At 46.3% G+C, this 16,604-nt stretch overlaps 1 protein-coding gene across 1 annotated transcript in view; it reads right to left on the minus strand.

Moving 5' to 3' along the window:
* LOC147107518 (uncharacterized) overlaps window positions 1-16,604 on the minus strand; it is a 75,398-nt gene that overhangs the window by 32,880 nt on the left and 25,914 nt on the right. The window contains exon 2 of the mRNA XM_086006592.1: window positions 3,413-3,435. Within this exon, the coding sequence (XP_085862718.1) occupies window positions 3,413-3,435 (23 nt within the window). The remainder of the gene's footprint in view (window positions 1-3,412; window positions 3,436-16,604) is intronic.

Consider the following 16,604-nt stretch of genomic DNA (forward strand, 5'->3'; position numbering starts at 1 on the left):
TTTGAATGTTTAAATAGCTACCTCCAAATCTTCACTTTTTGCTCTGCTTACATTATATTACTACATTACAACAGTGACCACACTACAAAATTACTTCATTTGCTGTAAAGCACTTTGGGACATCTGGTTTATTTGGTCTATTTCTCTATGCTTTGTGTAATGTTTCTAAAAGAAATTGTATAAACCTTTTAAAAAAAAGTCTTCAGTTAAACATTCAGTCAGTCCGGTAGGTTCTCCACAGGGCCAGAGAAACTGGAGTAGCAAGTGTGCTGAGCACAAGGCTCACTAGTTTCAAACAGCGTCAATTTCATAAGAAATAGGAGCAGGAGTAGGCCATTTCCTTGTTGTGGCCCTAATTATACATTATTGACGAGCATCCTGATAAAGAATTTGTCAAAGAGATGAGACGGGTATTGAAAAGCACCAGTAGCTCTTAAAGGGGCTGCAATCCTTTGATTTTTCCGAATCTTTAAAGGGCTGCTAAAAATTAAACAAAGGCGGCCATTAGTGGGTTTGTGGCCACTTAGGGGAGCAAAAATTTGGTTAGCCTTTAAAATGGCTGTAAATGTTTGCATGGTTTCTTTCAGAGGTTCCAAAGGCTGCGTGGAGCACAAAAACTGTCTGTCAAAATAAATCGCACAGGCAGTAAATAAAGAGCGTGGGCAAGCGATGATGCCTCCACAATCTGGTGGTGACTGATGAAGTCTAGCCACTTTAGTTTTATATTTTTTTTATGGAGGTGGAAATTGGCAGTCTTGGTGATGGAGCAGATATACTCATCTCAGGGTCAAATAGGACACAAAGGTTGCGAACAGTCTGGTTCAGCCTCAGACAGTGGCCAGGGAGAGGGATGGATTCGATGGCTAGGGAACAGAGTTTGTGGCAGGGACCAAAGACAATGGCCCAGAAATTCGGGTCTCCACGGGTGAGTACGCATGGGTACTCACCCGCAGGCCCAATGGAAGTGCCGGTTTCCTGCATGCACTGCGCATACGTGGGAAACCGGCACTTCCGTTCCCCTGAACGAAGGGGTTCAGAGTTCGAACGCGTGCGCAGGAGAGGCTGCGCGTGCGCATCGAACTTAGGTTTCTTTTGCAGGTTTTCCCGGGAGGGTAAGTCTGCAGAAGTTACACATTTAAAAAGCAGGCGCAAGGCTTGCTTTTTACAAGGTAAGTGGTGAATTAATTAAAATTAAAACATTTTTTCCACAGGTTTATTATTTTTAAATACTTTAAAGCAAGGTAAGTTTATTTTTAGCCCCGTTAGAAAATAAAATTATATTTTCAAAAATTTAAATTATTGTTTAAAATAGTTATTTCACATAATTTATAATTTATTTTAAAAATGTGATGTTTTTAAAAAATTTATTTGAAGATTTAGTGCTGTTTTGGGGCCGTAGTAGTTATAAGTTTTGACAGCTCGTCAAACTTATGAATGGAGCATTCCCTGCTCCGATTGGCTCCCCATGGCCCATGTGATCCCAGGGGACGCATCGAACTAACTGCGCCCCTGGGATACGCAAGCACTGCGCGCCGGCAGCTGGACCAGGCCCCGGATCGGAATTCCACGGGGGCCCACAGCTCAACGGCCGGCGCGCAAGGTAAGTGCAGGTCGGAGGCTTACACCCGCGGGAAGCCCCCGACCCGAATTTCTGGGCCATTGGCTTTGGTCTTCCCTATATTTAGTTGGAGGAATTTTCCACTCATCCAGTACTGGATGTTGGACAAGCAGCATGACAAATCACAGACAGTGGAGGGGTCGAGAAAGGTGGCGGTGAGGTAGAGCTGGATGTCATCAGCGTACCCGTGGAACCTGATGTTGTGTTTTTGGATGTTGTCGCCAAAGGGCAGCATGTAGATGAGAAATAGGAGGGGGCCAAGGATAGATCCTTGGGGAACTCCAGAGTTAATGGTGCGGGAGTGGAAAGAGAAGCCATTGCAAGTGATTCTCTGGCTACAACTGGATAGATAAGAATGGAACCAGGTGAGGGCAGTCCCACCCTACTGGGCAATGGAGTAGAGGCGTTAGAGGCAGACAGGTTGAGAAGGATGAGGAGGGATAGTTCAACACAGTCACATAGGATGTCATTTGTGTCTTTGATAAGGGCCATTTTAGTGCTATGGTGGGGCGGAAACCTGATAGGAATTTTCAATGCATTTTGAAGTGGAATGCTGCGATACACTAGCAATTTTAAGATATATTAGATGGCATCACTACAGCCCTGATAACAATTGTGAAACTTTTACTATCTTTGTATTTATAAAAGACTTTTGGATTCCCTTTTATGTTAGCTGCTAATCTATTCTCTCTTTGCCCCTCTTATTCCATTTTTTAGATTTCCTCTGTACTTTCTATATTCAGCTTGGTTCTCTACTGTCAATTGTCATTATCCTCCTTTTTCTGTCTCACTTTAACATTTATATATTTAGTCATGCAGGGAGTTTTAGCTTTGGATGCCCTTCCTTTCCCCCTCATGGGAATGTGTGTCGTCTGTTCCAGAACCATCTCCTCTTTGAAGGCCTCCCATTACTGTTTTGCCCATCAATTTTTGATTCCAATCCATCTGGGCCAGATCTCTCTTCAACTCACTGAAGATAGCACTCCTCCAGTTAAGTAGTTTTACACTCGATTGTACCTTTTCCTTTTCCATAACTATTCTAAACCTGATGATATTATGATCACTATTCCTCAAATGCTCTCCCACTGAAACATACTCTAGTTGCCCCACTTCATTCCCCAGAACTAGATCCAGCACTGCTTCCTTCCTTGTTGGGTTGGAAACACACTTATCAAGAAAGTTCTCACGATTTTCCAATGTGTGCTTGCTGTGTGATGACTTAGAAAATCTACCTTTAATCATTATTTTCCCCAATTTACTTCCTTTCTCACTTATAGGTACAACTTATCCTACAGTACAGTTTCATAGGCACTAGCAGCCTTCCAGTGCCTCACTTAGGTGGAACTCTGCATTTGTGAGCCTAGATAATCGGAGTGTAAGTAATTTATTTGATTGTGAGAAGCATTGTAACCAAGCTTTGTCGTCCTCTAACGTCAACACACCTGCACTTTCCAGCAGGATCCACTGCTCAGGAGCAGGATCAAGGTCAACTTTCCCTCTCATTAACCCAAATATGCTTAGGCCATTTTTACCACCCCAACCACTGACTTGGCTGAGGTCAGTTAAATTAGCATAGACCAGAGATCTAACTTGGGACCTTCCTGGTTATATGGCTTAGTACCACACTATTTTGGTTTATCCACTGAGCTTTCAGGAGATTCCAATGTGATTTAACATGGCAACATTGTGCATTCCATTTTCTTTATTCTTCAGTATAAATCTCTATCATTATTGTAAAACCATGGCACAGTATTTCTATGCTGTAATTCAACTAATATATTAAGTCAAACTTACCCAATTCTTCATTATTATCCTTTCTGAAAAGAAATTTAAAAAAAGAATTAATATACCCGTGGTTATGTAAGACTAACTTACATCTAAATAATTTCACTTTTCTTGTTCAAGAAACTAGTTTAATTTTAAATGGCTACCTGCTGTATTTGAGAGACTGCTAAGAGAAACTAAATGTTTCCTTAAGTAGTTTGGGACCAACAAAACAAACACCACACTAACAACAAGAACAACTATTTCCATTTATATAGCTTTTTAACATAGCAAAGCGAACCAAGGTACTTCCTAGGTGGGTATCAGATCCGAGCAGGAGTAGGAGCTGGAGGAGAGGTGATCCAAAGTGAAGTTGAAGAGGTAGGTTTTAAAGAGGCTTTTGATGGCGAGGAAAGATGGAGCAAAATGGAGAGTTTTATGAAGCGAGTTCCAAAGTGTAGGAGCTCGTTAGCTGAAGGCTTTGCCACTGATGGTGAATTGGTCAGAGGGGTAATGTGACATAGGACAGAGTTGGAAGTGCAGAGGGTATGGACAGAAATGTATGGCTGGAGGAGATTGTAAAGGCCAAAATGGGCAAAGCCATGGAGCATTTGAAGACAAAATCAAGATTTTGAAATTGATGAGCTGAGGGTCAGGGATGGAGGTACACGAATGGAGGTCGGCAAGGATTGGAGGGATAGGCGAGTGGAATTTTGTGTGGCATAGGATGCAAGGTGGCAAAGTTTTGGGTGAGTTGGAGTTTATGTAGGATGGAGCTTGGGAGACCAGTGAGAAGGGTGTTAAAAAAGGTGATGAAGGCATGAATGAAGGTTTCAGTGGGTGGAGGGATGAGCTAGGGGCAGAGATGGGGTTGTTTTGATGGTGGAAGTAGGTAGATTATAAACTGCATGTGGGGTTTGAAGCTCAGCTCAGCATTGGGCAAGACACTGAGGTTCCATACCATCAAACTAAGCTGCAGTAGGCATCCAAGAAAGTGGATGGGATCAGACAGGCTAAGTGAGTGGGCAAGAACATGGCAAATAGAATATAATGTGGAGAAATGTGAAGTTATCCACTTTGGTAGGAAAAATAGAAAAGCAGAGTATTTTTTAAATGGTGAGAGTTTGGGAAATGTTGGTGTTCAGAGGGACCTGGGTGTCCCTGTACACGAAGCACTGAAAGTTAACATGCAGGTACAGCAAGCAATTAGGAAAGCAAATGGTATGTTGGCCTTTATTACAAGAGGGTTTGAGTATAAGAGTAAAGACGTCTTACTGCAATTATATAGGACTCTGGTGAGACCACACCTGGAGTATTGTGTACAGTTTTGATCTCCTTACCTAAGGAAGGATATACTTGCCATAGAGGGAGTGCAATGAAGGTTCACCAGACTGGTTCCTGGGATGGGGGGATTGTCCTATGAGGAGAGATTGAGTAGACTAGGCCTATATCCTCTAGAGTTTAGAAGAATGAGAGGTGATCTCATTGAAACATACAAAATTCTTACAGGGCTTGACGGGGTAGATGCAGGGAGGATGTTTCCCCTGGCTGGGGAGTCTAGAACCAGAGGTCACAGTCTCAGAATAAGGGGTCGGCCATTTAAGACTGAGATGAGGAGAAATTTCTTCACTCAGAGGGTGGTGAATCTTTGGAATTCTCCACCCCAGCGGGCTGTGGAGGCTCAGTCGTTGAGTATATTCAAGACAGAGATCGATAGATTTTTGAATATTAAGGGAATTAAGGGATATGGGGGTAGTGCAGGAAAGTGGAGTTGAGGTAGAAGATCAGCCATGACCTTATTGAATGGCGGAGCAGGACCAAAGGGCCAAATGGCCTACTCCTCTTATTTCTTATGTTCTTATAACAATTCTGCAGTCTCAAATCTGTGGGTGATATGGAAGGGATTTGAACAGGGACTGGTGAGAGTTTGATTGAATTCTTCGATGAGATAACAGCGAAGGTGGATCAAGGTAATGCAGTAAATGTTGTACATATTGGCCTAGAAATTGGGTATAGCCCCGCTTGAGGCGTTAGAACTGGCGATGCGCTAAGTTTATAGCCAGACGAGAGCTATCTGCGCCTGGGGCGATATTGGGTTGCATCGCCCCCAAAGGGGATTCAGGCGCTAAATCAGCCATTGCACGGTGCTCTTAAGGCGCAAAAGGTCAGGCGCTACTCAATTTCGACGCGGACGGGCGCAGCGCAGGTGAACTCAATTACGGCAAAGCACAAGACCTGCAGGCGCCGGCCGGCTCTTAAAGGGGTGGGTCAGTCAGACTGAGCTTCAACACCCAACGCCCTGTAGACCTCAGATTCGGCGCTCGCCCTTGTCTGGCGGTACAAAGTTGATCATTATGGAGAAGGTTAGGCAGAGAGCAGAGCGCTTCAGCACTGAGGCTCTGGACCAATTGGTGGCTGCAGTTGAACACCGTCGACAGGTGCTGTACCCGGATAACGGCAAGAGGCCAAATTAGAAGGCTTACCGATGATCTTGGAGGGAGGTTGCTGTGAGGGTCAACTCCAGCAGCATGGCGACCAGGACCCCTGTTCAGTGCAGGAAGAAATTCAACGACCTGACACGGATCGTTATGGTGAGTGATGCTTTACCAAACTTGTGCTTCCCTCCATCTGCAGCTGACTTCGGGCACCCTGCTGTAATGATGCGCCACTGGCCATCTGTCAGTATGCACCCATGGCCCTTTCTGGGCAGACACATGGACAGATGTCTCAAGGCCTCATGTAAGGGCTCTTGCACCATGGGGGGCATGCGATGATGTCTCAAGGCCTCATGTAAGGGCTCTTGCACAATGGGGGGCATGCGATGATGTCTCAAGGCCTCATGTAAGGGCTCTTGCACAATGGGGGGCATGCGATGATGTCTCAAGGCCTCATGTAACAGAACCTCCCCTTCTTTCCCCTGCAGTCAAAGATGGCGCAGATTAGAAAAGAACAGCGTCGAACCGGTGGCGGACCTGCACAAGTGGTCACTCTCACGGATCTGGAGGAGAGAGTGCACCAGATACTTGGAGGACGTCTGTCTGGTCCAGTGACCACTGCATCTGCCGACCCCATTACCGACAGAGAGGGTAAGACTCTCACCTTTTCCACCTGTTGCCTTCCACTTGGTCCCCCCGCCAGCATGCATCCTCAGTGTGCAGCCACGTCAGAGCCATGCCGCAATCTGGCATGCCTTTCATCAAACCTGTCCTTTTGCTAAAGCCACTCTTCCACCTCCCACTTTCAGATGAAGCAGCACCAACTCGGGCTCAACGCGCTGAAGCTGCCAGTGCCAGTGCCACCGGAGGCGAGGACCAGGAGGAATCCAGACCAGCCGTTGCAGAATCCGGGGAGCTGAGACATCTGCAGACTGGGGATAGTAGTCCCCTGGAGGGGAGGGGGGGTGGCTCTGAGGATGAGCCAGTTGCCGGACCAAGCGGCATGGAGCAACGCAGGGGGGATAGGCAAGTTCGGCCACCGTCTCCCCGCAGGGCAAGGCAGGTCGTCATGACTGCTGCACAGAGTGCAGATGAGGTCCGGCGCCTGGCAGAGATGAGCAAACAGGCCCGGGTCAGACACACGGAGCTGATGGCTGCAGTGGAGAAGATGCCTGAGTCAATAGATTCATTGGCTAGGAGTATGTTGGACTTCGGGGCAACAATGGAGAGGACTCTGCAGGACTTTGGCGCAACAATGGAGAGGTCTCTCCAGGTGTTCGGGGCCACAATGGACAGGACTATCCAGGGCTTCGGCCCAACAATGGAGAGGACTGTCCACGGCTTTGAGTCGGCAATGGAAAGGACAGTTCAGGGCTTCAGACAATCCCTGGAAAGGTCTGTGCAGGGCTTGTCCGAGGCAGTGGAGCGGTCGGCTCCTGCCTTGTCCGAAGCCATGGGAAGAACTGTCCAGGCCTTCTCCGAAGCATTGGCACCTGGCACACTGGCCCTCACTGTTGCCACGCATTCACTTGCTGGGCTCCTCCACAGCCAGATTGACGCAACGCGATGTCTCACTGCAGCCACCCTCTCTGCATCAGATAGGATCACCCCGGGCCCTTCCACTCCCATACAAGGCCAGGAATCCGTGGAGCCTGCGATTGTGGAGGATGAGCCGAGCCGCTCCCCTCAGATAGCCAGTGTGTCGTCCGACCATGGTGCAGGTGTCCTCTCTCGGCAGGAGACCATTGCACATGCCAGCGCTGGGACGCCTGCATTGCAGCTGCCACCACCTGCAGGCCACACTGCTCCCAGCCATGCTAAAAGTAAGCATCCCGCCTCCGCACCCTCCAAGCCCAGAGGTCGGCCAAGCCGTACCTCAGGGGCTTCTGCGCTTCCAGACAGTCGGCAAGCGTCCCCCAGCCTTGAGGCCGCCACTGGGGTGCAATTACGTAGGAGCAGCAGGGAGGGAAGGGGCCGGGCGCGAACGAGAAGTCGTTCTCCCTCAAGGGGCCAGTTGTAGAGGGAGGTGCTGAGACGTTTGTTTGTCCAAATTCACGGACACCCTCACCTGCTGTTATAGGTGCAGATTTTTGTTGAGTTTTGCTGCTTTGCCGAACAGGTCACTTTTATTTTGGCAGTGATGGTTTCTGCTCACTTTACGTTGTTTAGCTGTAATGAAAGACTTTTGTGTCAATAAACAGAAGTTTAAATGTTGCTTGGTGCATGTGACTACTTTCAGTGATGCTGGCATGCAGAGGCCCTCAAACATCCAAAGTGCCCATGAGGTAAGACTCTCATCATTCTGCCACAGGGGTGTCGAGACGAGTCCAGAGGAGCCTCTGACGAATGGACCTTCCACTTTCAGCATCCCTTCCATCTTCCTCCTCCTCCTCCTCCTCCTCCACCTGCTCTTCCTCCTCCTCCTCCTCATACTCCTCCTCCTCCGCCTGCTTGTGCAGGGTCCGAGGGAAGGTAATGAATGGACGCGTTCACCTATAAAGGGCATCTGTCACTTGCCGGATGCAACAGCGGACTGCAGCCTGAGCGACAGTCGCATTGTCCCCAATGGCTGACTGAAAGGAGCCGTTGGCATAAAAATGGAGGCCTTCATTCACTGTAGCCATCACGGGCAGAGAGGTTCTGCAGCGTTCACGCGGCTGCAGATCCTGACCAAGCAGGTGGCACAGATCAGTAACAATGTCCCTCCAGATTCGGAGCCTTCGCAAACACTGCTCCTCCGACATGTCAAGGCTTGTCACCTGCTGCCTAAAGACCCTCGCAGCCTCCTGTCGGATTGGCCGACCTCCATTGCCCCTCCTCCTTCTGGACAATCCCGGCCCTCTCTCCCGCCGTCTCTCTGCCCCTTCACAGTGTTGGGCAATGAGGCCGTCGCCCTCCAAACAAGCTCCCATTCGGATGCCAGTTGGTCAAAAGGCTTTTAGGTGTAGTGCTGCAAGTGCTTCGGACAGGGTTGAAGGTCCCAAGTACTGTAAAGCTCAAATCCCAGAACTCCGCTCCACATTAGCTCGCAAACTCTCTCCAGCAGCGATCGCAATGAGCAGGCCAAGTGGCAGAAGATTCTGCAATAGAGCTGTCCCCTTTAAATAGCGCCGCCCTACTCCGAGAAGGGCCTGTTAGCCCTCCTTCGAACTGTCACTAATAGCGCTGGGTGTTAAGGCTCCGGGCGCCACCCAATATGCGCCCAGGCGCTCCTAAAAGGCGTTGCACACTGAAATGACATCATGAGCCGTTTGCGCCCGCGGGCGCGCGCAAACACTTAGCGCAGGCGCTAAATGTATAGTCAATTTCTGAGTCGGCGCTATCCTCATAGCGCTCGCCCCAACATAGGGCTTCGCCCCAATTCTAGGTCTCTTTAGGCGCTCAGCGCCGGCGCTACCAACCCAATTTCTAGGCCATTGACTTTAGGAAAACATTCGACAACATGCCACACATGAGGTTTATTACGAAGATGGAAGCCCATGGAATTAAGGGGAAAGTGGCGGTATGGAGGTGGGATTGGCTCAGTGACTGGAGGCGAGGGGTGGTGGTGGATGGATGTTTGTCAAAGTGGGTGGTGGCTTGCAGCGGTGTTCCCCAAGGGTCAGTTTTGGGTCCATTGCTCGTTTCAATTTTTGTGAACGGCCTAGACTTGGGTGCAGGAAGCAGCATTATAAGGTTTGTGGATGGTGCTTGACTTGGCGAAGTAAAGGATGGTGCTGGGGGTTCATGTGGGCTTCAGGGTGGCGTGGACAGTATGGCGAGGTGGGCAGAGGCATGGCGGGTGGAGTTTGGTGCGGAGAAGTGTGGGGTGATGTATTTTGGGGGACTAGTGTGGAAGGACAGTGTACTGTGGATGGCACGATTTTGAAAAGTGTAGATGAGCAGAGAGACCTTGGTGTCCATATACACAAATCCTTAAAGGTGGCAGGGCAAGTTGATAAGGAGGTTAAAAAAGCATATAGGTTACTTGAATTTTTAAATAGAGGCATAGAATATAAAAGCAAAGAGATCATGCGAGAACTTTATGAATCATTGGTTAGGCCTCAGCTGGAGCATTGTGGACAATTCTGGGCACCACACTTCAGGAAAGATGTAAAGGCCTTAGAAAGGTTACAGAGGAGGTTTACCAGGATGTTACCAGGGATGAGGGACTTCAGTTATGAGGAGAGGTTGGAAAAGTTACTTTGTTCTCCCTGGAACAGAAAGGTTAAGAGGTGATCTAATAGAGGTTTTCAAGATGATGAGGGGTTTTGATAGAGTAGGTAGAGAAAAATTATTCCCTCTGGTGAGTTGGTCAATAACTATAGGTCATAGATTCAAAGTCATTGCCAAAAGATCTAGAGAGTTATTGGGATCTGGAACAAACTACCTGAAAAGATGGTGGAAGCTGATTCCATAAATAATTTTTAAAGGAAGTTGGACAAGTACTGGAGGATAAGGAACTTACAGGGTTATGGACTAAAAGCGGGGATGTGGGACTAAGCACGACTGCTCTTTCAAAGAGCCGGCACAGGCACGACGGGCCGAAAGGCCTCCTTCTGTGCTGTAAGATTCTATGATTCTATGAAGTTGGCTCCTGCCTAACACTGTAGCATCCTACCCAGTGACTGAACAAATATATAATCTTAGTCGAGGAAATATAGGAATAGGCAAAATTATGAGAATACTGGCTGTTACAGAGACCACAGACAAGCTTGAAATTATAATAATGTAATTTTATGTTAAAATTCATAAATATTAGGAACTAGAAATTACTGTATAAAAATACTGTCAATGAAAATTGAAGATTTTGAATATTTTTATAAGCTATAAAGGATCTTGCCTGTAAGATTGCATTTCTACACAGAATAAATCCTTTTATTTCCACTAATTTTCCCTTCAAGCATTCCCTTTTATTCAATTAGTAGCTTATGGTTGCTTCAAATTCATTTCAGCTATTTTAAACTTGCTGTATAACAAGAAAATCTCATTTTTCAATAAAATTGAAAGTAAAAAATAGATAATCCAATCAACATTTCTTTTAGTTTAAGTCTAAAAAATGCTTTTTATGTTTAATTTAAAAATGTAGGTCCTTCTGCCAAATGGAAGCATTGGGATTCACAATCTGTGTTAAATCAAACTCCGCTCATTTCTTTAAATTCTTATTCTGTGCACATTTCTCATATACATGTGATTTTTTTTTCCTCTCTGTTTTAGTGATGTTGGTTGAGGGATAAATGCTGGCCAGGACACAGAGAACACCCCTATTTTTCTTTGAATAGTGTCATGGGATATTTTACGCCCACCTGAGAGGGGAGATGGGCCTTAGTTTAGCATTTCATCCAAAAGACAGCGGAGTCGATTTTCCTGGAGTCGTCAGGCGGGATTTCAGGTGTGTGGGAGGGGAAAATCCTGAATTCGGGGGTCCCGACACCATCCCGCCCAAAACCCCGCTCCACGCAAGTTTCAGAGGCGGCGGGAACCCGCCCCGCACTGGGACCCGCCGACCCCAGGCAGGAAAGGATTAGTGCCAATTAACTGCCTGTTAATAGGTAGTTAACAGGCAGTTTTTAGCCTAATCCCTATTTTGAGGGGTGTCGTGTGGGATTCCCGACAGCTCCAAACCACGCCAGGTTAGAGCAGGCGGGCCATCGGGTTGAAGGAGTTGGAGGGGTCGCGATGTCGGTGTTCAGGTGAGTGATGGGTGCATGAGTGCAAAGGTAAGTGTGTTTGGTGTGTCTAAAGTGTGTAAAGAACTTTTACTTACCTTTACTTACCTTAACAGCCTTTCTTCCTGTAGGTGTCGGGAGCGCATCACTCAGCCGGCACTTAAAGTTGAATGGCTGCGATCTGTGAAAAGTGACAGCCTTCAGCTTTGTGTGCTGCTGAGAGTTCTAACTGAGTCTGTGCAGAAGGACTCATGTTAGAACTCAGACTGTCCGTGTTTGGCAGCTTCAAACAGCTGTGAAACACTGATATTTCATCTGTCAAGAACTCTTGACAGATGAAATTGCAGTCTGTGACGTCACCTGTTGCCGGGTGGCCCTTAATTGGCCTGCTGAGCCCGCTGGGCGGGCTCAACAAGGTCAATCAAGGGAAAATCACACGGATTGGCCGGACGACGATGTAGGCGGGTCTAAAACCCGAAAGTTGTTGTCCCGCCTTCTTCCCGACAGCTTCGGGAAAATCGACCCCAGCATGTCTGACAGTGCAGCACTACTTCAGTATTACAGTAAAGCTACTGCTTAAATAAGTGTTCATGTCTCTGGAGTGGGACTATGAACCCACAATCTTCTGACTTAGAGGCATGAGTGCTACCACTGAGTCAACACTAATGTGCATTGTTAACTTGATTATTTTACTGATTATTCTGTGGCTTTTGAGCCAATGTGATGTGACAGCTATGCTGTGTTGACAATAGCTGAGAGAAGAGTGTGACTCAGGATAATAGTATAATCTGCAAACATGACAAAATAAAACTTATCTTTTCTTCATAAAACAAATAAAAGAACTTTAAATGTTTAAATCAAGTTTTTTATGATTGAAAAGAGAAGTGGCAGCAGCTGATTTTGGTGAAAGTATTATAGGACTCATCCGAACATATTATTTATTACATACTGTAAAAACTTGACACGAAAGGTGATCCCTCATTCACTTCCAATCTCCATCTTTCTCTCTCCTGGTCATAATCTTCTTTGTCTTTCTTTATTCTATCAATACTATTGTGTTCAGAGGAGCATTGACCTTTCCTCTCTTGTTCTGCTCAAGTGCTAAATATTCTCTTTGGCTCCTCTCAACATACTCCCCTTAACCAGTGCCATAAATTCAAAATATTCCATCCCCTTAGCTCTCCTTCCTGCTATCTCCAGGCAACAGCTAATCACTACTCTTCTCTTTACCTTTACCTTAATTTATTGATTTTAAAAATTGTAAAATATTTTAAAATAGCACAGATAACTATTTTCTAACTCCACAATAACTATTACTGTTACTTTTGCATCAAAAGCAATATTCATCTACCTCAATTTAAAAAATATTTTTATACCTATTCCATTTGAAAATATTTTATAATGCTAGGCATTTTCCCAACAGGTGTAGGAGTTTTAAGTGTGGACCAATCACATGGTCAGCACTAACTAACTGTGAAGGGCTCTACAGTCGCACAGTGATGCATTCTTAAATACAGACTTAATAAAAGCTTTGGCCTAGAAATTCAGTTGGCTGCGCCAGCCGTTAACGCCTTAGGAGGAGCAGATCTCGAGCGCTAGGCGCTTAGCGCCAGGGCGCAGCGCGATCTGCGCCTCGCCCCAACTTCAGTAGACATTTAGCGCCGGCGCAAAGTCTTTGCGCGCGCTCAGCTGCGTGCGCAGATCATGACGTCATTTTGTCGTGCAACGCCCTTTGTGCGCCCGGAACCGGAACTTCACTCGCGCCGCCCCGTTGTGCGCCTGGCGGCCCAAACGACTGTGAAGTGCAACGGTACACAGCCGAGGCGGGCGCGGGGAGCGCAAATTAAAGGGCACTCCTGCAGTAGAAAAGGCAGCCGTTTTGCAACACTTTGGTTTTGGTGGTGGTGGTGGTGGCGGTGGTTAACAAACTGATGGAGAGAAACCCTCCCCAACAACACAAATACAGCAGTCTCGGCCTTTCAAAAAAACAAAACAAATCCACCCTCCCCATTTAAGAGCTCACCGGAGCCAGAGTGTCTGCCGTCAATCAGCAGCTTGCCGCACCTGCCCTGCGCCCACCTTCCGGTGTTAGCGCCCGGGCCGCCGGCTTAGCGCCTAAAGAGAGCCGTGCAGCGCCAGTTTTAGTGCTCGAGCAAACTCTTAGGGCGAAGCTAATGAATATCGGCGATGTGGCCTCGAATTTGCGCCGGGCGCAAACTTTAGCGGCCGCCCGACTTTACCGCCCCAAAAGTGGCTATAATGAATTTCTCGGCCTTTATCTCCATTATCTGGAGCAGCGGAGGGACCCTTTCCTGGTGGATAATGAAAATTGGCAGGAAATCAAGGGATCCCAAATGTTGGTCTGAACATATATGGTACAGCAATGTCCTAGACACAAGTATGAAGACAAGTACAATACAAATAACAAACAAAACTTGTAGTTTTATTCACTAAGAAAAGAGACAAAAACAAGATTTTGAAATTGATGAGCTGAGGGTCAGGGAGCCAATGGAGACTGACAAGGATTGGAGGGATAGGCGAGTGGAATTTTGTGTGGGATAGGATGCAGATGGCAGAGTTTTGGATGAGTTGGAATTTATGTAGAGTGGAGTTTGGGAGACCAATGAGAAGGGTGTTAAAAAATGGAGTCTAAAGGTGATAAAGGCATGAATGTGAAATGACGGAATGTTTCATATAAGTCTTTGTCCTGCAAAAGTTTTAGGAGATAATCAGGATGGCAGTTAATAGGAATGTGGTCACTGGAGGGTCCACTTGTAAGTCAACAAATATACAGCACGTCCTCTGCAGCTGATTAAGTCAGTGGTACCTGACCATTTTTGTCCTTTCTACTCTACTCACCTGAACTTGGGTTGGTGCGACTTGCTGTGGTTTGACTCTTTACCAGCTGGCCCAACTATTTTCCTGACTTCTGTTGCTGATCCTGCCCAACTGATCTACTGAGTGAATTATCTACTGCTGACTTCTAACTGACCAATTTACTGTCTTGGGGACAAAAGATTGCCATTTTTACATCTTAACTCTCGCTGACAACCCATATTCTGGATTCAAACCTCAGTGTCTACATGCTTCCCAGAATTCCATAATGCAGTTCAAGAGCTCACTATGCTGTAGCTTTCCAGAATCCATTACTACAGTTTGGTGGACCCACAATGTTAAACATTGAATAGATATTTCAAGAAGATTTATAATACGTTTTCATATAATCATACGACCTCATTTCCACTTCAAGATACAAAAAGCTTTAGAATATTTATTGTCATTTCACTTCTGCGCCTAGTGGCTCGAGGCAACCCATTTCTTCCACTGCTTTCACATCTAGTAGAACGTGCTCTGGGTTGTTCCCATAACAAATTCCCTCTTTATGTAGGCGGATCGTTAGCCTGATTCACAACCTCCTACCAGGAGAACCAGCTAGATGTAATGGGGATTCCCATCGGACGTGAGCACCTCGCTGGCTGTTAACCCACTATTCATAGACAAGAACTCTGGTCTCTGCTCACCGGGGCTGTCTGGAGTGGGACTTGAAGCCATAACCTTTCAACTCAGAGGCAGGCATACTATCACAACAACAACAATTTGCATTTATATAGCGCCTTTAACGTAGTAACTGAGCCACGGCTCACTCCCTTTTGTTGTCATTTACTACTATAATAAATTGTAAACATATATAGAGGTAGATTTTCATCCTTTTCTAAAGTTGCATTAGTAAACCATATGGTTGGTCATGTCTAATGCTGTTAGTTTTGTGCTAACCACGAACAACGGAAATTGATCAGTCAGGGCACACCTGCCACAAAGTTGATTGTCACATTTCTGAAGCAGTTAACGGTCGTTTAACTAGTAAAAATGACAAAAATGTAGTAAATGCAGCTGTGAAAAGCTAACCATTTTCTAAATGATTGTATAAATGTTTACAAACCCTGGTCGAAACCATTCCCGACCTGGTCCTCATCATCGGCGAGAGTCCAGTTAATAAAGGGGATGTGTTTAGTGTCCCTGCAGTGACCTACAAAATCCCACAGTTTCTCAACCAGTTATGCTGACCGTGCCCTTCTTACAGCTTACTTCCATTCTGAATGATAGTGAATGACACAATTTTCTTTAATATACTCACAGAGGAAGCTGAAGGTTTGTTAACACACATTTAATAAAACCTTACAAAGTCCTTCAACACTTTCCTCTTACTCTCATTACAAGCTTTTCAGTAAAATAGAGGCCACCATTAATAAGAAAATAAAATTATTTAACTGCTTTTCATCTTCAGCTTACACACTTTTCAGTTTCATTTTACACACACTGAGGGAAATGTAATGTAACTGCTGATTCTGGTGGACCATTATCAAATAAATGAGACCATCTCGCGGTTGATTACATGGCTGACTTTGATTCATTTCTCAGCAGTCAACAACATTTAAAAAATAAATTTGTACCCTCAAGCCTCACGGCTTAAAGTATCCTTTTGTTTTCAGTCTCAGCACAGTTTTGATGCTGCAAGGTTTTCACACAGAAGTGGGTGCACTGGCATTCAGCAAACTGTCTGCAAATTGCATTTGCCCAAGATTGTTCAATCTTATTGAACAAAGGGGCGATTTTCCCATTGGAGGCAGGTTGGAAGCGGGTTTCGGTTTGGGTGGGTTCCGAACCCACCTCCACTGTCAGGTGGGAAAAAGTTGGGATATTCCCCTAATTGGCCAATTAATTCCAGGCGTGTGTGTTCCCCTGGGCCAATTACTCTTCTGGGACTGAAACTCGCCTCTGCTGACGCCACTTATGCAGCTTCATTTAAGGGCTGCTTGCTTCCTTAGCTCATTTCACTGCTGTTTTGTGGTTGCTGAACACTTCGCAGAGAAGAGATGACCAACTCGAGAGCCAAGGCCTCCCCGAGGTTCTCCGATGAGTCCTCGAGTATTCTGGTTGACCAGGTGAGAGCTAGCAAGGAGGTGCTCTTCCCTTCACCTGGGAGGAAGAAGCCTCCCAAACAAGCCAAGGCTGTGTGGGTGCAGCTGGCACAGGATGTAACCTCCAGGTCTGTGTGCAGCAGAACATGGCTGCAGTGCTGCAAAAGGTTCACTGACCTTGTAAGGTCAGCCAAAGTGAGTATACCATCAGCTTGACCCT

Source organism: Somniosus microcephalus, chromosome 14 (genome assembly GCF_052327205.1).
Source record: "Somniosus microcephalus isolate GS21.2 chromosome 14, FLI_Smic_1.0, whole genome shotgun sequence".
Taxonomy (NCBI): domain Eukaryota; kingdom Metazoa; phylum Chordata; class Chondrichthyes; order Squaliformes; family Somniosidae; genus Somniosus; species Somniosus microcephalus.